General features: G+C 45.1%; 1 protein-coding gene and 2 pseudogenes across 2 annotated transcripts; all 3 read left to right on the top strand.

Annotated features, from left to right (window-relative positions):
- Positions 1-5,734: 5,734 nt before the first annotated feature.
- On the top strand, positions 5,735-6,697 carry Olfr29-ps1 (olfactory receptor 29, pseudogene 1; annotated as a pseudogene). The gene has a single exon (NR_033638.1). The product of NR_033638.1 is annotated as an olfactory receptor 29, pseudogene 1 (transcript).
- Positions 6,698-17,052: 10,355 nt separating this feature from the next.
- On the top strand, positions 17,053-18,012 carry Olfr159 (olfactory receptor 159). The gene has a single exon (NM_019476.1). It carries the CDS (start codon positions 17,053-17,055, stop codon positions 18,010-18,012), a length of 960 nt encoding a protein of 319 aa, NP_062349.1.
- Olfr269-ps1 (olfactory receptor 269, pseudogene 1) lies at positions 19,865-20,637 on the top strand (annotated as a pseudogene).

Here is a 20,879-nt window from a genome sequence, read left to right as displayed (position 1 = left end):
GGAAAGATCTCCCATGCTCATGGATTGGCAGGATCAACATTGTAAAAATGGCTATCTTGCCAAAAGCAATCTACAGATTCAATGCAATCCCCATCAAAATTCCAACTCAATTTTTCAACGAATTAGAAGGAGCAATTTGCAAATTCATCTGGAATAACAAAAAACCTAGGATAGCAAAAACTCTTCTCAAGGATAAAAGAACCTCTGGTGGAATCACCATGCCTGACCTAAAGCTTTACTACAGAGCAATTGTGGTAAAAACTGCATGGTACTGGTATAGAGACAGACAAGTAGACCAATGGAATAGAATTGAAGACCCAGAAATGAACCCACACACCTATGGTCACTTGATCTTCGACAAGGGAGCTAAAACCATCCAGTGGAAGAAAGATAGCATTTTCAACAATTGGTGCTGGCACAACTGGTTGTTAACATGTAGAAGAATGCGAATCGATCCATACTTATCTCCTTGTACTAAGGTCAAATCTAAATGGATCAAAGAACTTCACATAAAACCAGAGACACTGAAACTTATAGAGGAGAAAGTGGGGAAAAGCATTGAAGATATGGGCACAGGGGAAAAATTCCTGAACAGAACAGCAATGGCTTGTGCTGTAAGATCGAGAATTGACAAATGGGACCTAATGAAACTCCAAAGTTTCTGCAAGGCAAAAGACACCGTCAATAAGACAAAAAGACCACCAACAGATTGGGAAAGGATCTTTACCTATCCTAAATCAGATAGGGGACTAATATCCAACATATATAAAGAACTCAAGAAGGTGGACTTCAGAAAATCAAATAACCCCATTAAAAAATGGGGCTCAGAACTGAACAAAGAATTCTCACCTGAGGAATACCAAATGGCAGAGAAGCACCTGAAAAAATGTTCAACATCCTTAATCATCAGGGAAATGCAACTCAAAACAACCCTGAGATTCTACCTCACACCAGTCAGAATGGCTAAGATCAAAAATTCATGTGACAGCAGATGCTGGCGAGGATGCGGAGAAAGAGGGACACTCCTCCATTGTTGGTGGGATTGCAGGCTTGTACAACCACTCTGGAAATCCTTCTGGCAGTTCCTCAGAAAATTGGACATAGTACTACCGGAGGATCCAGCAATACCTCTCCTGGGCATATATCCAGAAGATGCCCCAACTGGTAAGAAGGACACATGCTCCACTATGTTCATAGCAGCCTTATTTATAATAGCCAGAAGCTGGAAAGAACCCAGATGCCCCTCAACAGAGGAATGGATACAGAAAATGTGGTACATCTACACAATGGAGTACTACTCAGCTATTAAAAAGAATGAATTTATGAAATTCCTAGCCAAATGGTTGGACCTGGAGGGCATCATCCTGAGTGAGGTAACACATTCACAAAGGAACTCACACAATATGTACTCACTGATAAGTGGATATTAGCCCAAAACCTAGGATACCCAAGATATAAGATACAATTTCCTAAACACATGAAACTCAAGAAAAATGAAGACTGAAGTGTGGACACTAAGCCCCTCCTTAGAAGTGGGAACAAAACACCCTCGAAAGGAGTTACAGAGACAAAGTTTGGAGCTGAGATGAAAGGATGGACCATGTAGAGACTGCCATATCCAGGGATCCACCCCATAATCAGCATCCAAACGCTGACACCATTGCATACACTAGCAAGATTTTATCGAAAGGACCCAGATGTAGCTGTCTCTTGTGAGACTATGCCGGGGCCTAGCAAACACAGAAGTGGATGCTCACAGTCAGCTAATGGATGGATCACAGGGCTCCCAATGGAGGAGCTAGAGAAAGTACCCAAGGAGCTAAAGGGATCTGTAACCCTATAGGTGGAACAACATTATGAACTAACCAGTACCCCGGAGCTCTTGACTCTAGCTGCATATGTATCAAAAGATGGCCTAGTCGGTCATCACTGGAAAGAGAGGCCCATTGGACACCGCAAACTTTATATGCCCCAGTACAGGGGAACGCCAGGGCCAAAAAGGGGGAGTGGGCGGGTAGGGGAGTGGGGGTGGGTGGGTATGGGGGACTTTTGGTATAGCATTGGAAATGTAAATGAACTAAATACCTAATAAAAAATGGAAAAGAAAACAAAAAAAAAAAAAAAAAAAAAACGAGTACACACGTCAGACATGTGGGGTGCTGCGGCAGGAGGATCAAGGACTCCAGAGCAGCCCAGACACAGTAAGACCTCAACTCAAAAGAAACATCTGAGCCAAAACCTGGGACGCTATGTACAATCCACATATCTGGAGAAGGTCAGATTGCTAAACAAATAAGGAACTCGACATGTTTTCTTAAGTAATGGAAATGAAAATAATGAATATAAAATGTCTGAGTAGAAAATCTTCAAAGGAAGATATACAAGTGACCAGTGACCAAATTTTAAAAGTGTTTATCATCCCTAGCCCAGAAATACAAATTAAAGTGAGTTACTGCCACACCTGCCAGGGTAGCTAAAACTGACTACCCTAAACGTTGGCAAGGCTATGGTGCAATGAACACAACACCTTTGTAAAGGGTCTGCCCACTTCTTATTAAAACAAACAAACCATCAAACAAACAAAAACAAATCTATGGGCATCTCTGTGGTGTGATCCAGCAGCCCCAGCCTCCAGTGTTTAGCCAGGAGAAAAAGAAATAGATAAAAAACTCTTGTCCCTGACAGTAACAACTTTATTCATAACGGCTCAAAGTGGAAACAGCCTTGCTGCCTGTCAGCAAGGATGGGCAAACAAACCTGGTGACTCTTTCAAGGGAGTGCCCCTCGGGGATAACAGGGAAATTAGTATACGGACATCATTTTGTGCTCCCTCTGCGTCTATTCTCAACAGAGGCCTGACTTTCATAGAGCAGAAGCTCAGCTCAGTCCATTTTCACATAACTTCTAATCCTCTGCCCACTTCCTGATAGCTTCCTTACACAACTGCCTTCTGGTGACAGCCTTCCTATGGACCACATGCAGACAGTCGGCCTGATTCATCCCCTGGTCCCCACATCTTGCCCAGACTGCGCAGACATGGTGTAGGGACCACCTTTGTTGTGTCCAATGTGACTCCATCAAACATGTTCCCGGTTAGGTCTCAGGACAATTGTTTGAAAATGATCTTGTCTCCAATGAAGTCTTTGGCCCTAGGGCCCCTCACTGTCTGTCTCTTGTGCTCTGCCCACTAGTGGAGCACTCGGGTCCCCTGCTGGCTCCTCCTTTCCTGTTGGCCCTGTGAGATCCAGTTCCCTCTCTTTAGGTTCTGAGGATGGCACATTCCTTCTGCCATGCTGTCTCTCCAAGCCTAAACCAAACTAAGACAACAAAACCTATTTCCTTCCCAGACCAGTGTTGTCCTGGAGACTGGCTTCTTCTCAAAGACATCAGCTATACTGACATTTGCAGAAATTCCAGCAAGGAATGGACACATCTACCCTGAAGTCCCTCAGCAAGAATGGAAGGAGAAGGGTCCCAGAGTGTTTCAGTGTAATTGGATGTTGGGGACATTGTCCCAAAGGGATGAGAAGTTTCCCAACTGTTCCATTCTGTTTGTAAACTTTTAATCACTCAAGGGAGTACAGGATTCCCATGTATAGCACTGGTTTCAAATCAACATCCCTGTGTATGGGTGCTCATTAGGAGATTCTGCCTGAAATAGAACAGAGACCAAATGTGGAAGACAAACTTTGAGCATTTTCTTCATATCAGAGGTGGTATCTCTGCCTGGCCCCCTTAAACTGCTGCCTGGAACTTCCTTAGCTTCAAGTATCCCTTCTTAATAGGTTTCTGAATATGGTAAGTAAGGATTCGAGCAAAAGCCAACCTCAACCTTTCATTAGCATATCGGTATTTCTACTGTCTGAGTTGACTTTACACAGACTGTACTTGAGAAGAGAATAAATGAACCCGTTTCAAGGGTATGACCAAGGCTGAGAGCCATACTGGAACCCTCAGGAGTATTGACCAAGACTGGGGGACAGATTGGACCCCTCTGGGGTCTGAGAAATTTGAGTGTCAAGAGACTTATAACGTCTGTCAGTCTGAGTTCCTGGGCTCACCCCACTTGGGAGATTGGCCTGTAACTGAGACGGTCCCATCTCACAGTGACCTTCCACAAGCTCAGGCAGTTTGAGGAGAAGGACACTATCCTATGCATGAGAGAATGCTGACTCCTTCCATGTGGAGAATCTTCTGATGTTCCAGGGTTATGCAAGCATACAGCAGGCTGTTTGGGATTATAGTGAGCTCTTCCACAACCAGGAACTGAGAGGCAGTGTGCCAGTGTTGTTCAGGGAAGGATCTAGAATGGGAGAGAAGGTTGAACTAGATTATTAAGGCACATAGTTAGTGTTGCCATAGAAGTCTGGATGACAAGCTGAGTCAAAGTCTCAAGGAGTCTTATGTCCACTGGAGGCCTACGGATGCCCAACCAGAAGGAAAGAATCCTAGGAGAATGACATCACACTCACACTCTCTCTCTCTCTCTCTCTCTCACACACACACACACACACACACACCTGTCTAAGGGGTTCACAGGAACTGTGAGCCATTATGGATTTCTGGGACCTCCTCTTAGTTTATCTTCAAGAAATACAAGATTCAAACTATTAGGGACATATTAGAATTTTCAGAGTATGAAGTCACCTAGGAACACCCCCCCTCTTTGTTACCACTCTCTAAATACAACCACCCCTTTCCCTTAAAGACACAGTAGAATACTGCATCTCTAAGAGAGCTTTTATGAGCTCCCTTCCCATCCATGCCGTCTGCTGAATCCCTAAGCTTTCCCTCTCTATTAAGGCAGTAAGACCACCTAAGTTCAGGCCATGGGTCCTCAGGATCCTCTTACCAACTGTTACACCCACATACTGGCCGATCAACAAGCATTGTTATGTCTGGCTATTCAGACACAGTGGGTAAACTAATGGAGCACAGATGGATGGATGGATGGATGGATGGATGGATGGATGGATGGATGGATGGATGGATGAGTGGATGAGTGGATGAGTGGATGAGTGGATGAGTGGATGAGTGGATGAGTGGATGAGTGGATAGATGGATGGATAAGTGAAGTCAGTGCGCAGAAACTGTGAGGCTGGTAGGTCTGGAACAAAACAATTATTTGGGCAGTTGTGGTGGCTCACACCTGTAATCCCAGCACTCAGGAGGCTGAGGTAGAAGGATTGTCATGAGTTTGAGGGTAGCCCAGTTTAGCCTGACTAAGAGTAAGACCCAGAAAACAAACCAAAACAGACAAACAAACAAGATGAAGACAGAAAGGAAAGAAAAAGGAAAGGGAAGGAGGGAGGGAGAGAAAGAGAGAAGGAGAGAATGAAGGGAAGAGAGAGAAAGGGAGAGAGGTTTTAAGGCAAAGACTCACAACTTTGTGACATTTGTCACAAAGTAGGGGGAACATGAAACAAATTTAGTCACTTCTCTGAGTGATAGGTGACCTGTCATATCAGACACAGGAAATGCTCTGGGTGTCAGTTTATTGATCAGGTGCATTCAGTAAATCAGATTGGTAACTTTGGTGTATTTAACTCACAATATTCAATACTGATTCTGTTGTTTCCTTGCAAAGAAATCCTGCTGTGGGGCTTTCAGAACCATCTTCTGATCAAACTGTCAAACTGACGCTGCAGGCCTGATGTCCCGGCCCTTTGTAAAACAAAAAATGTTGGGCTCAGACCTAAGCATTTAACAGAAGCAGTTAACAGAAGAGACAGCATGGAAATTAACAACCAGACCTCGTTCCCTGTGTCCAGCTTCATCCTCCTGGGCCTCTCCGCCCACCCAAAGCTGGAGAAAACCTTCTTCATGCTCATCCTGCTGATGTACCTGGTGATCCTGCTGGGCAACGGTATCCTCATCCTGGTGAGCATCCTCGACTCCCACCTGCACACGCCCATGTACTTCTTCCTGGGGAACCTCTCCTTCCTGGACATCTGCTACACCACCTCCTCCGTCCCCCTCATTCTGGACAGCTTTCTGACCCCCAGGAAGACCATCTCCTTCTCAGGCTGTGCCGTGCAGATGTTTCTCTCCTTCGCCATGGGAGCCACAGAGTGTGTGCTCCTGAGTATGATGGCGTTTGATCGTTATGTGGCCATCTGCAACCCCCTTAGATACCCCGTGGTCATGAACAAGGCTGCCTATGTGCCCATGGCTGTCAGCTCCTGGTCAGGTGGAATTGCTGTCTCTGTGGTTCAAACATCTCTTGCAATGAAGCTGACCTTCTGTGGGGACAATGTCATCAATCACTTTACATGTGAGATCCTGGCAGTCCTGAAACTGGCCTGTGCTGACATCTCCATCAATGTCATCAGCATGGGGGTGACAAATATAATCTTTCTGGGGGTCCCGGTTCTCTTTATTTCTTTCTCCTATGTCTTCATCCTTGTGACAATCCTGAGGATCCCCTCTGCTGAGGGGAGGAAGAAGGCCTTCTCCACCTGCTCTGCCCACCTCACCGTGGTACTTGTCTTCTATGGGACCATCCTGTTCATGTATGGGAAGCCCAAGTCCAAGGACCCACTGGGGGCAGACAAGCAGGACCTTGCAGACTAGCTCATCTCCCTCTTCTATGGGGTGCTGACTCCCATGCTGAACCCCATCATCTACAGCCTGAGGAACAAGGACGTGAGGGCTGCTGTGACGAACCTGGTGGTCCTTAAGAAAAGCTTCACCTAGTGCTGTTTGGAGAACAGATATTCCCATAGTTCTGTGCTCATCCACAGATCTCAGAGACAACATGTTGTCTAGTGGAGCTGCATGTGAAATTTGGCTTTCTAAAGATGACACTTCATATGTACTAGAGAATAGAACACAATTAAAATGTTGAAATCTAAGACCTGCTGGGCACGTGACTCAAAGGACAGAAATGGCGTGCTGCTAAAAGCGGGGTTGGGGTGGGTGCGAGGATCTCAATTTCTACTATGCAAGTTGGAATTTGCCTTTCTAAGCAGATTGCTAGTCTATTTGAGGAAAATAAGCACATATCCTGTGATATCTGAAACTGCATCCATGGTTTGAGGAGCCCAGGGGTGTGCTCTTCTTTAAGTGGGCCAAACCAGTGTGAGAGCCCTGTGACCAGGACAGGGCAACAACTCTGGATAAACTCCAACTTCTTATTCAGAAGCTAACGGTATTTTAAATTTATTTTATTTTTTTGTTTCTGTGTATGTATGTGTGTGACTGCATTTTCGTTTGTTTGTATATGTATGTGTGTGTTTTGTGTTGGGGTGTGTGTGTGCACACACTTGCATGCGCTTGCCTTTAGAGCCAGCAAAAGGTGTCAGACCTACTGGGGCTGGAGTTGCAGGCAGTTGTGAGCCACCACCCTCGGGTGCTGGGTCCTCCACAAAGAGCAGCAAGTACTTCTAACCACTGAACCATCCCTCCAGCTCCTATCTGCCAACAATATATAAACACAGACCGATTTCAGAGACTTTATCTACAATGTAAACAAAAGTCAATACTGTGACCATTATAATTAAGGGAGCTGGGAACTAGCTAGGGTGTGTCACAATGTTTCCATCCTAGCAGGGCAGGTCTGAAGAGGATGTTAGAACATGTTTAGAAAACCACTGTGGTGGGGAATGAAAATGTGCAGCTCAGTGGTTAGAGCGCTTGCCCGGCTAGCTAAGGTGAGGCTCAGGCTCAGTCCCCAGCACTGGGGAAACAGCAGCTGCAATAATATTTCCTTCTTCCTGAGGTTGTTTCTGACAGGTATTTTGTCACAACGACAAGTAAGCTAACAGAAGCTCACAGTGTAGAAGCAGGACTGCACCACAGAGCTACGTTTTGGGTGACTCTTTCTCTTCTCCAACCCCCTTGATGTAAGATTTAAAACTTTAGGAAAGTGGGAGAAATAACCCAGGCACTCACCTTCCAGGTCTGACAATGATCTGCCACAGCCAGTCTGCTCCTCCACACTCCAAAGACAGCTTCTTTCTCTGCCAGCCCGATGCCCACTGTGTGAGGAAAGAGTGGAGGAGTCAGTCCCAGGACCTCGCATACGCCTGGCAACCACTCTACCCCTGAGCTGGGTCCCCACCTTACTTGTCACTCTCCTGGGCTATTTTGATGCAAATCCCAGGTGGTCAGACAATCTATCTATAAATCTTGCAGTATTCGACTCTAAGATTATTAGTGCCATGGTGTGCTGGCTAGCTTTATGTCAACTTGACCAAAACTATGGTCGTCTGAAAGGAGGGAACCTCAACTGAGAAAATGTCTCATAAGATCCAGCTGTAGACAGGCCTGTAGAGGTTTTTCTTAGTGATTGATTGGGGGGCAGGGGACAGGGGCAGACAATTGGAGAGGAGATGGTGGTCCTGAGGTCTATAAGGAAGCAGGCTGAGCAAGCCATGAGGAGCAAGCCAGTAAGCAACACCCATCCATGGCCTCTGCATCAGCTCCTGCCTCCAGGTTCCTGCCTTGTTTGAGTTCCTGCTCTGACTTTCCTGATGAATAGCTATAGCTATATGGAAGTGTAAGCAAAATACTCTCTCTCTCTCTCTCTCTCTCTCTCTCTCTCACACACACACACACACACATACACACATATATATGCACGTATAGCACACATATACACATATATACATATATACACATACATTCACATATGTACACATATATACATATTCCACTTGCTCCATTATTTTTTGTTAGTCTCATGCAACCCAGGCTGGCCTCAACCTGATCCTCCTGCCTCAGCCTCCAAAGTGCTAGAATCATGGTCATGCACCATGACACTCTGCTCCAAAACACATGCTTTATTTCAGTCTGTTCAACTGAACTATGAGCAGCAGAAGTTACATATGACGACTAGTCTCAGTCTATACGCTTCTCTGCCCTTCGGTCCCCTTTCCCTTCCCTGACTTTTCTCTCCTTCCCTCCCCTCTGGTCTCATGCCCCACCCCATGTCCCTATTAACTTTTTGAAGAAAACAGTTTCCATCTAAAAGACACGATAAAATTTCTCACGTCTGCATTTCATAGTGACAGTTCTGTGTTGTCTGTGTGTCTCTCTCTCCCATAAATTGGTAACTGGATCTAGAAATGGAGGGGTTTTATTTAAGTGTAGTTACAGGTATATGGCTCTCCAAACAGTGCAGGTCTGTGGTAGCTTCTTCAATGGCTTTCCTGCTCTCGGTGCTTGCTTGGGTGTCCTGTTCGACGGTCACACTTCCTCTGCAGACCTGAATACAACCATGTTCTCTAAGACCCCTTTGTTTCCCTTACTGAGGGATGGTAATTTAGAAATCATAATCAGCATGCTAGGGTGCTATTTAGGTTGTCAGAACTTGTCATGGTGGAAAGAGCTAGGGAAAGAATTACATAATTACAGATAGAATATATAATATAGAGAGATAATATACAGCATTTATAAATTATAACTCACACCTACCATTCACAAGTAAATTATTTTTATTATTTAGACTATTATGGAATGACATGCATAAATGTTGTATTTGAGCTAACTATACATATTCATGTACCGCACAATAATGTGCTGCATGTATTACAGCTGCTCCTTAAGAGTGTAATGGGGCTAAGGACCTCATGTTCTTAATGACAACACAGCAGTTGTGGTGTTACTCTGTGGTGGACTGTGTCCATGGTTGTCCATGGAGATGCCACTGCAGACAAGCAGTCACATAGTTCTGACCTGAGAAGCCCCAGTAGTGCTCAGAGGGAGAGCAGCTGCCCAGGTTTTGGTGACTGTCAAATGAAGGGTTAATGGCTAACACTAAAGTCACTCTCATTGCCTGATCTAACAAGTGGCTATATCATAGACCGACCCTGGGTGGTCAGCTGGTGCCTTATTCAGGAATTTGTGTGTTTTTCAATAATTTATCTACTTATTCTCTTTACATCTCAATCGCAGCCACCATCCTTTCTGTTCCCCCACATAGCACCTCCCCCTCCACTCTCTCCTTCTCCTCTGAGAAGAAGGACGTGCCCCCTGAGTATCACCCCACCCTGTCATCAAGTGACATCAAGTCACTGCAGGACTAGGCGCATCCTCTCCCACTGAGGCCAGACAAGGTGGCCCAGTTAGGGAAAAGGAATCCACAGGCAGGCAACAGATTCATGGATATTCCCCAACTCTAGCTGTTGAGGGACTCACAGGAAGACCGAGCTGCACATCTGCTATGTACGTGCCAAGGGCTTAGGTCCAGCCTATGCTTGCTCTTTGGTTGGTAGTTCAGTCTCTAGTTGCCCTCAAGGGTCCAGGTTAGTTGGCTCTATTTGTCATCCTGAGGCATTCCTATTCCCTTTGGGTCCCTCAATCCTTTCTCCAACTCTTCTATAAGATACCCTGAGCTCTAACTAATGTTTGGCCATGCATCTCTGCATCTGTTTCCATCAGCTCCTGGGTGGAGTCTCTCAGATGACAGTTATGCTAGGCTCTTGTCTGCAAGTATAATAGAGTGTCATTAATAGTGTTAGAGATTGGTTCTTGCCCATGAGACAGGTCTCTCAAGTTGGGACAGTCATTGGTTGGCCATTCCCTCCATTTTTGCTCATCTTTGTCTCTGCACATCTTGTACACAGGACACATTTTGGGTGGAAGATTTTCTGGGTGCGTTGCTGTCCTTATCCCTCCACTAGGAGTCCTGCCTGTCTACAGAAGGTGGCCACTTCGGGCTCCATATTCCTCACTGATAGGAGTCTCAGTTAGAATCACCCACATAGACACTCAGAGGCCTCCCCCATCCCAGGTCTCTGGAACATCCTTGAGATGCTTCCTCTGCCCACTGCTGGTTTCTGTCACCCTCCCAACCCCCATCCCTTCTCTTGAACCCTCTGTCTCATTCACCCCTCCATCCCCTCCCCACCCAGTCACCTCCCTCCATCCATCTCCAATGTCTATTTTATTTCCCCTCTGAATAAGATTCAAACATTCTCCCTTAGGACCCCCTTGTTATTTGGCTTCTTTTGATCTGTGGATTGTAGAATGGGTATCCTATACTTTATGGCTAGTATCAACTTATCAGTGAGTACATACCATGCATGTCCTTTTGGGTCTGGGTTACCTCACTCAGGATGTTATTTTCTAGTTCCATGCATTCGTCTGCAAATTTCATGATGTCCTTGTTTTGAATAGCTGAGTAGTATTCTGTTGTGTAAATAAACCAAATTTTCTTTATCCATTTTTCAGTTGAGGAATATCTGAGTTGTTTATAGTTTCTGGCTATTATGAATAAAGCTGCTATGAACATAATTGAGCAAGTGTCCTTGTGGTATGGTGGAGTATCTTTTGGGTATATGCCCCAGAGTGGTATAGCCTTGAGGTAAAACTATTCCCAAAATTCTGAGAAACAGCCAAAAATGTTTTCCAGAGTGGTTGTACCAGTTTGCACCCCACCAGCATTGAAGAAGCGCTCCCCTTGCTCCACATCCTCACCAGCATCTGCTGTCACTTGAGTTTTTGATCGTAGCTATTCTGACTGTTGTAAGAGAGAATCTCATCCAGGCAGTGGTTGCACATGCCTTTAATCCCAGCACTTGGGAGGCAGAGGCAAGTGGATTTCTGAGTTCGAGGCCAGCCTGATCTACAGAATGAGTTGGAGAGAGAGAGAGAGAGAGAGAGAGAGAGAGAGAGAGAGAGAGAGAGAGAGAGAATATCAGAGTAATTTTGATTTGCATTTCCCTGATGACTAAGGACACTGAGCATGTTTTTAAGTGTTTCTTGGCCATTAAAGATTGCTCTGCTGAGAATTCTATTTAGCTTTGTACCCCATTTTTAAATTGGGTTATTTGAGTTGTTGGTGTCTAACTTCTTAAGTAAGTTCTTTATATATTTTGGATATTAGCCCTCTGTCAAATGCAGGGTTGGTGAAGATCTTTACCATTCTCTAGACTGCCATTTTTGTCCTAGTGACAGTGTCCTTTGCCTTACAGAAGCTTTTCAGTTTCTTGAGGTCCCGTTTATCAATTGTGCCTGAGCTATGGGTGTTTTGTTCAGGAAATTGTCTCCTAGACCCATGACTTCAAAACAATCCCCCACTTTCAATTCTATAAGATTTATTGTATTTGGTTGAGGTCTTTGATCCACTTGGACTTGAGATTTATGCAGGGTAATAGATGTGAATCTATTTGCATTTTTCTACATGCAGACATCCAATTTGACCAGCACCATTTGTTGAAGATGTTTTCTTTTTTTCCACTGTACCTCAGCCATTTAGAGCTGGGCTCACAATCAAAAATATAAGAATGCGTGTGTCGGGCTGGTGAGATGGCTCAGTGGGTAAGAGCACCCGACTGCTCTTCTGAAGGTCTGGAGTTCAAATCCCAGCAACCACATGGTGGCTCACAACCATCCATAACGAGATCTGACTCCCTCTTCTGGAGTGTATGAAGACAGCTACAGTGTACTTACATATAATTTTTAAAAAAAATGCATGTGTCCTTTATCCTTTCTTCAAGCACAAGAAATACTAAAAATTCAAACACGTAAAGCTTTGGCCTAAAGTGGCACTGGGGAAAGTGTTTCTATCAGTAAAGACATCTCCTCTTGAGCAGGGACTGTCTCTAACTCTATTTCCTGTCTTTGGGACCCTTTCCTCTTACTGAGCTGCCTCATCTCACCTTAATAGGAGAGCATACATCTAGTCTTACTGCATCTTGATATGCCAGGGCTGGTTGACATCCATGGGAGGCCACCCCTTTTCAAAATGAGAAAAAGAGGAGGAGTGAATGGGGAGAGGGGAGGAGGGGGGGGGAAGGACAGGAAAGAAAGAGGGAGGTGAAACTGTGCTCGGGATGTAAAGTAAATAAAGGAATGATAATAATAATATAGTAATATGTTACTATGAATAAAGTAAATAAATATAAACTAATAATATATATAAATAGTAAATAAATTCATAAAAACAAATAAATATATAAAGTAAATTTTAATTACTTCAGTCTCACTCTGCTAATTAGCTCTAAGATTAGAAAACAGTGGCCCTTCGTGTCCGCATAGCCTTTCGTGTCCGCATGCCCAGATTCTCCTTTTTCTTGTGTTGTGCATCCATTTCAACCTTACGCCCTAATGAGCAACTTAGAGTCCACTTTTATGTGCAAGAGAACATGATGTACCCAGGAGACATGATTTCATGAGATGGATGCTGCTGCTGCTGCTGCTATTGGAATTTGACAAACTATCCATAGCAAACATTTTTATAATTAAAACTACTCTTCTAAAATAACAGTAATCATTACAGCATAAGTACATTAACCAGTAGCATACTCATCTATATCGGTATAGATAGTGTGCACTATGTGTAATTGTGTGTTCTGTACTCTCTGGTGATTCCTATTATAGCACCAAGCATTTATTAATCCTGATTCTGTACTTTCCGAGGCTCTACATTTCTTAGAAACAAGGTAGTTCTTTCTAAGCTTTGTGAACTGCATCAGAGGTTGTTCTCCAGTGTCCAGCCTGCTCCGTGGCACAAGCAGGGACTTGTCAGCCTTCATAATCAGATGATCACCTGAGCTAGTTCCATATTTCAAACACACACACACACACACACACACACACACACACACACACACACACACACACACACATTGGTTCTGTTTATCTGGAGAACCCTGACTAATACACAACACCAAAATATCAGCCATTTATAAAGATTGAGTAAAATACGTTCAGACATATAAGGTCTTCAATATACTTTTCTCAAGAAGCTATTCAAGAATGTGTTCCACCAGAAAAGAAAGAGTAAAGCACTAAATGGGAAGATAGTTAAAAGACAGGAATCTAGTCTATGACCCAGGGTGTAGGACTCTGAAAGCAGACACACAGGAAAGGCAAACCAGCCTTGGCAGTCCAGAAACAGGTCTCTGTGGGGCTCTGTTCTCCAGACCCTGCTGCCTTCTACAGAGCCTGCTGTCTGGGGTGATCAACTTGAAGTACAGTGCCCCAGACAGCCCAGTCCCCAGTCTTCTCACTGTAAGCATGCCGCTCACTCAGCTCTTCCCCTCGTTCTGGCCCACTGATGGATTTGCTGGGGTCCCACTCTACCCACACAGTGCTCTGCCCTCATCACTTCTAGGAGGGAATCGAAGAGAGCACTGGGAAGCAGCAAACATGAAACGAGCCTCTCCTCTACTGCTCTTCCCAACCACATGTCTGGTCCCTTGTTACTCTGCAACCTTGCCTGGTTTACCCAGAAAGGGCTAGCAAAACCCTGAATTTACTGTGTGAGTTTTCCCTCACACAGAAGCAAGTGTGCCCTTTTTGTAGAAGGCTGAGTTTGCAATTCTTACTTCATTTCTCAATGGAACAATTCATTTACGTTGATCTTTTTGCAGGTGGTAGAGCCATGAAAGGAATCAAGAACGTGTTATTACTCTCCCTTGGCTGCAATACGAATGACACTAAGTTAACAGCTTAAAACAATCCCCATCTATAAGTGAGATGTCTGAGTAAGAGTGGTGAGGGCTAGGAAATAAAGAAGGGACAAAAGAGAGAAAGGGAGAGAGAGAGAGAGAGAGAGAGAGAGAGAGAGAGAGAGAGAGAGAAAGAAAGGAAGGAGGAGGAGGTGGTGGTGGAGGAGGAAAGAGAGAGAGGGAGGGAGGGAGGAAGGCAGGCAGGCAAGGCAAGGCAAGGCAAGACAAGACAAGACGCCTCTTCCAAGCTCATTTAGACTTTTGGTAGAACTCAGGTTCTCTTGTTGGTAGTCTGTGGTCTTTGATGACGGTTCCAAGGGCCAGTCTCTGCTCCTCCTGGTTGCACTTTGGCATGTAGAATCCTTTCCATTCAGTAAATATGGTTGCTCACCTAACCAGACCAGATTCAACTGGATAATCTTAAGATCAACCACCACGGGGCTTTAATGGCACTGGGAAAGAGCACTTCATACTACCTGGGCGCTGCTGGCTCCCAGGCGGGCAGGGAATCATGGGACTCTGCCCAGAAGTAACTTCTACAAAAGTCAGTAGTCATCACTCTCAAAGAAATAGAAGGAAGTCTATTTCAGGAGGGAGATGAGGCGTTCCCAAAGTCCTGGAGTGGGGAGGCAGAGCAGGATGGAGGCTTCATCATGTACTGGAAAATTCTAGTTTATAGTTTTCATCCTGAGTAAGGCACACATAATGTGATTTTTATTTTTTTCTTAAACAGTATATATTTGTTATTCTTCTTAAGTTATAATTGCATGTGTTTATTTAATGTGTATATAGGTCCAGGTTTGTGTCACTGCACATGTATGGCACATGTAAGATCAGGGGATGGCTTGTAGGACTTCAGTTCTCTCCTACCATGTGAGTCCTGGGGCTCAAACCCAGGTCATCAGGTTTGGCAGCCTTGGCGGCAAGTGTCAAGAATCATGGTCAGATTTACTTATGGCCCTTCTAATGCCCTTTATGCCTGGACTGTGGCAGGAGCTTGCAATTTCTCAGGAACCCTTGAGGTGTCTTGCTTCTGTAAAGTACTGAGCTCTTGAATTTGCAAATAGCCAAGCATCTGAAGCCACAAGGATTTCCCTTTTGCAGTGTGTGGGTCTCACAATCTCCCCAGATTAGTATGTGCTGAGAGTTCTTATCAGCCTCTATTGCAACAGGGCCAGGATGACCCTTCTTTTCCAGTGCTTGTCAACAACTCGGGCAGAAACAAAGTATTTCTGGAGGGATTTCAGAATAATTGGATCATGGGGATGTGGTCCCAGGAGGACAGGAACTTTCTTAACTTTGTCACTTCAGTTTTGTAACTTCAAATCACGTCAGGGACTGGATTAATCCCAAAAGCAAAGTGGGGTTTAAATGGCTTTGTGTATGTCTCCAAAGGTCCTTTGTGGATTTATCCAAACAGAGAGCAAAACAAGAAAACAAAACGTGAGCTAAGGGTCTCACTCCTTGGCTGATGCCTAAGCCAGATGAGCTATTTCTGACTGAAGGGTTATTTCTAGACCTTAAATAAGTGATTTTTATCAGCATACTTATCAAAAAGGTAAGATAGCAGTGTGTGTGTGTGTCTGTGTGTGTGTGTGTGTGTGTGTGTGTGTGTGTGTGTGTGTAGCCCAAGCCCAAAGGCAAGCACTCTACCACTGAGTTAGCTTCCTAGACCTTAAGAAACACTTTTTAAAGTTACATTTGTATTTGTGTGGGGGCGTGTGCACACCAAGGCACGCTCAGGGAGGTCAGAGGATGATTGTGGGAGTCAGTTTTCTCTTGCTACCATGTAGATCCTGGGGAGTCAAACTGACATTGCCAAGCGAACACTTTTAAAAGAATAAAGAAACTCTTGTGGGCCAGCCACATTCCTGGCTTCCTTCCTCATGTTAAGTGCCATGGGGAATACAACAGTGAGAGGAAAGAGCAGAGCAGGGATGTGTACGGAAGCCAAAGAGAGCAATTCACAGCATCCAGAATTCCTCATGTGGACGAGTGTCTCAGTAACAATGAGGTCTGAGGTGAGCGTCTCCACAGAGGAGGAGGGGCTTAGCAATTCCCATACCCTGGCCAATGACATATTGTTAGTGACAGTTCTTTTAATGCACGTTCCAGAAGAACTTGGTATTTGTGTGAATATACTAATGGACAAGCAAGTGGCCCAGGACCATGTACATCATGAAGTCGCATAAGGAAAGAAGAAGAAGGCAGCCCACAGAATTACTCACATGGGGGATGCACAGGAATCGAGGACAAACAGTAGCAGGGTTTTCAACCAAACAGAGGATTCCTGGGTGAAATTTTCAAGTAAAATATAATATTCCTTGCCACAGCTGAGTCAAATAAACTGCCCACAAGTGGCCCAACCTCGGCTAAATGTGTGATACCTGTTTTAAATGTGATGAACAAAATTAAATTTACTCAGGTGACATTTCAAACATCTCTGCAAGGGTTAGATACCACCAAGCAGGTGTTGTTCGTTCAGGGTCCCTGCCTTTGACTCAGAACAATATGGACGACTGATTTCCACAGATCATCAGAGCTCTGAGCCAATTGCTCCTCAAGGAGTTCTTTCTCACAGGTTCCCTTGGCGTTATAGGCATCAGAGAAGCCTGAAAGTGACCTTCTGAGTTTCTGAAACATAGGAGGAAACATGGAGAGATCCAACAAGACCACCCCTGTGTCCAGCTTCATCCTCCTGGGTCTCTCCGCCCACCCAAAGCTGGAGAAAACCTTCTTCGTGCTCATCCTGCTGATGTACCTGGTGATCCTGCTGGGCAATGTCGTCCTCATCCTGGTGAGCATCCTCGACTCCCACCTGCACACGCCCATGTACTTCTTCCTGGGGAACCTCTCCTTCCTGGACATCTGCTACACCACCTCCTCCGTCCCCCTCATTCTGGACAGCTTCCTGACCCCCAGGAAGACCATCTCCTTCTCGGGCTGTGCCGTGCAGATGTTTCTCTCCTTCGCCATGGGAGCCACAGAGTGTGTGCTCCTGGGCATGATGGCGTTTGATCGTTATGTGGCCATCTGCAACCCCCTTAGATATCCTGTGGTCATGAGCAAGGCTGCCTATGTGCCCATGGCCGCCGGCTCCTGGGTATCTGGAAGCATCACTGCCACAGTGCAGATATCTTTAGCAATGACACTGCCCTTCTGTGGGGACAATGTCATCAATCACTTTACATGTGAGATCCTGGCAGTCCTGAAACTGGCCTGTGCTGACATCTCCATCAATGTCATCAGCATGGCAGTGGCTAATGCAATGTTTTTGGGGGTCCCTGTCCTCTTCATCTTTGTCTCCTACATCTTCATACTCTCCACCATCCTGAGGATCCCCTCTGCCGAGGGGAGGAAGAAGGCCTTCTCCACCTGCTCTGCCCACCTCACCGTGGTACTTGTCTTCTATGGGACCATCCTGTTCATGTACGGGAAGCCCAAATCCAAGGACCCATTGGGGGCAGACAAACAGGACCTTGCAGACAAGCTCATCTCCCTCTTCTATGGAGTGGTGACCCCCATGCTGAACCCCATCATCTACAGCCTGAGGAACAAGGATGTGAAGGCCGCTGTGACAAACCTGGTGGGCCAGAAACACTTCAAGTGGTGATGGTGCATGGACCTTCATGGTCTTTGTCTCCCTGTATAATCTTTTTTTTTTCTCTTAAAAAGCTGTGTGGTTTTTTTTTAAAATCACATTTATCTATTTATTGATTGGGGTGCACAGAATAGTATGTGCATGGAGGTCTGAGGACAGTTTCTGGGAGTTGGATCTCACTTTCCATCACGTGGGTTCCAGGGATCAGACACAAGTTTGGAGGTCAGTGCCCTTACCTGGTGAGCCACCTGGCTGACCCTCCTGTATAATCTTTATTAAAGATTATACAATAAATCTCAATGCTCAGAAGAGCTCTGTATGAATAGGTAATTCTCCTACCTCATTCTAGAAGAAATTCCTCAAATTTTCATGGTCATTTCATTGAACACTCTGGATCTTATACATTGTTTTTAAAGACTTAAAAATTATTGATGTGTTTCTGTGTGAGTTTATGTGTACCCTATGAATGCAGTTATCTATAGAGGCCAGCAGAGGGCACCAGGTCCCCCAGAAGTTACAGGAGTCACAGGTGGCTATGACTGCCCTGTGGGTGCTGACTGAAGCGGGTGCTCTACAAGAACAGTAAGTGCTGTTAACCACTGAGTTGTCTCTCCAGCCCCCGGTCTCACACTTGCTCATGGATACTCACCTCACAGGCCAAGAAATAATGGCCAGGGAGAAGCTGTAAGTCGGGTCTTCCCTTCACTGGCTCCTCAGGTTCTCTACAAACATTCAGCCATAGTTCATGAGTAGCCACTCTCCTCTCCCTCCCTCCTTCCCTTCCTCCTTCCTAGGGAACAGGGTCTCAGTGTGAAGCTGAGGCTAGCCTCAGACTCAGGATCCTCCTGCCTCTACCTGTCTCTATTTTTACATTAAGTTGTACTTTGATATACCATATAGCTCAGTATCTGGTAATATTTACCTTTTCCCATGTCTAATGCAAATGCTTAATAAATGTCTCCTGCATTGCTCTCTTCCTGTGTGTTCATAACCAGTCTCTGGTCCTATATCAAGATCCTTGCCAGAAGTCATTGAGCCGTTTGTTTCCTCAGTGCATGAAGGAGAGTGAGGAAGTTCTGACAAAAACCAATGCCCAGTTAACATACTCATTCTTTTTCCTCTTTCAAGCCTTTTACTCATTCCTAGTTTTGTCCCTAGATGGCAGTGAGCATCCATTATGAGTCACTAAAATAATGTGTAAACTGAGATAATCAGAATATTGACATCAACCCAAACAGGAAGGAACTAACAACCAAATAATTGTTCTACAAGAGAGGTGTGTGCACACACGTGGACACACTCAGAGACAGAGACAGACAGAGACAGATAAACATGCACACACAGAGAGACAGACAGACAGACAGAGACACAGACAGACAGACAAACAGAAAGAGAATTCGAGGAATAAAGAGGCGATGACTTAAGGTCAGTCTATAGGAAGAGTGGCGGAATTTAGGTGTGGGACACAGTCCTGTAATTCCAGCACTCAGGAGACAGAGACGGAAGGAACACAGCAAGGTTAAAGTCAAGGTCAGCCTGGGCTACTTAGCAAGACTCTGTTAACAACTAGAAAATAACAAAAAAGCCTACAAGGATATAGGAATGGATACTGTGAGCATTTACCTGGAAGTAAAGGGCCTTCTTTACCAAATGAAAGCCTATAGTACTCTGTGGAAAAGTCGAGAGGACAATACAGAGATAAATTCTTGTTTTTGTAACAAAGTGTTCCTCATTTCAGAACCCCACCCCCCTAGAACTGGAGTTCCAGGTGGTTGTGAGCCACCCAAGGAAGGAGCTAGGAGCTGAACTCCTATCTCTGCAATAACAGCAAGCTCTCTTAACCACTGAGCCACCCCTCCAGCCCAATAATCCTTAGATTTAAGCTGCCAGCTAGACTTCATGTGTGTGGAGTTCCTCCTGTTTGTAGTCAAAATGAAAAGACTGCAAACATGCTAGTTCTAGCAACCGGCTCTGCTTAGGGGCCTTTCTTCTCTGAAAGGTCAAAGAGATCCCAGATTAAATGAGTGTTGTATGCCTTTGCTTTAGCAGGATCCCCGGGGGAAGGCATCTTTCTTGGTTTGTCTTGTGCTGGTGACCCTTTCCTGCATGTGGCAGGAACAGTGTCCTCCTATGCATGTGACATTTGTTCACTCCCTCGCTGTCAGACAACTGAAGGTAATTAATGAGCAGAGCTGCCTGTGTGCTCAGGTCTGCTGAGCTCTAGGCTACTGGCGCCACTTATCCATTATCAACTAACTACTGCATCTGTAAGACCCGGACATCAGCCCGTGCCGACATCTCCATCAATGTGATCAGCATTGGGGAGAGCTGGGAGTTCCAGTCCTGTTCATCTTTATCTCCTACATCTTCATACTCTCCACCATCCTGGGGATCCCCTCTGCCGAGGGGAGGAAGAAGGCCTTCTCCACCTGCTCTGCCCACCTCACCATGGTGATCATTTTTTATGGGACCATCCTGTTTATGTACGGGAAGCCCAAGTCCAAGGACCCACTGGGGGCAGACAAGCAGGACCTTGCAGACAAACTCATCTCCCTCTTCTATGGGGTGGTGACCCCCATGCTGAACCTCAGGACAACAGTGAGGGCCTTTATATTTAGGAAATATTTCTCCCAGTGATGGTGGCAAGGTATGCTATGACTGTCACCCACAGAACAGAAAAGATCACACCATCTGCCATTCAAACGCCAAGACAGGCCAGTCAGAATTATTTCTCACCCTTAAGTCAATGTTTAACTTTTCAAAGGTAATCTTCTGAGTCTTAGATGTTTAACAACTTAATCGGGTGTCAGACTTAAAAAAAATACCCTAATTTAATTCACTAAAGATATTCTAAATCTACACTAAAGCCATTTAGACAG

The sequence above is a fragment of the Mus musculus genome, chromosome 4 (assembly GCF_000001635.26).
Source record: "Mus musculus strain C57BL/6J chromosome 4, GRCm38.p6 C57BL/6J".
Lineage (NCBI taxonomy): Eukaryota > Metazoa > Chordata > Mammalia > Rodentia > Muridae > Mus > Mus musculus.
The sequence above is the reverse complement of the archived record's forward strand: the minus strand, read 5'-3'. Positions and strand labels throughout refer to the sequence as shown.

What these genes read in the sequence shown, in the direction of transcription:
- Olfr159 (NM_019476.1), top strand. Translation starts at nt 17,053, where the DNA reads ATGGAGAGATCCAACAAGACCACCCCTGTGTCCAGCTTCATCCTCCTG.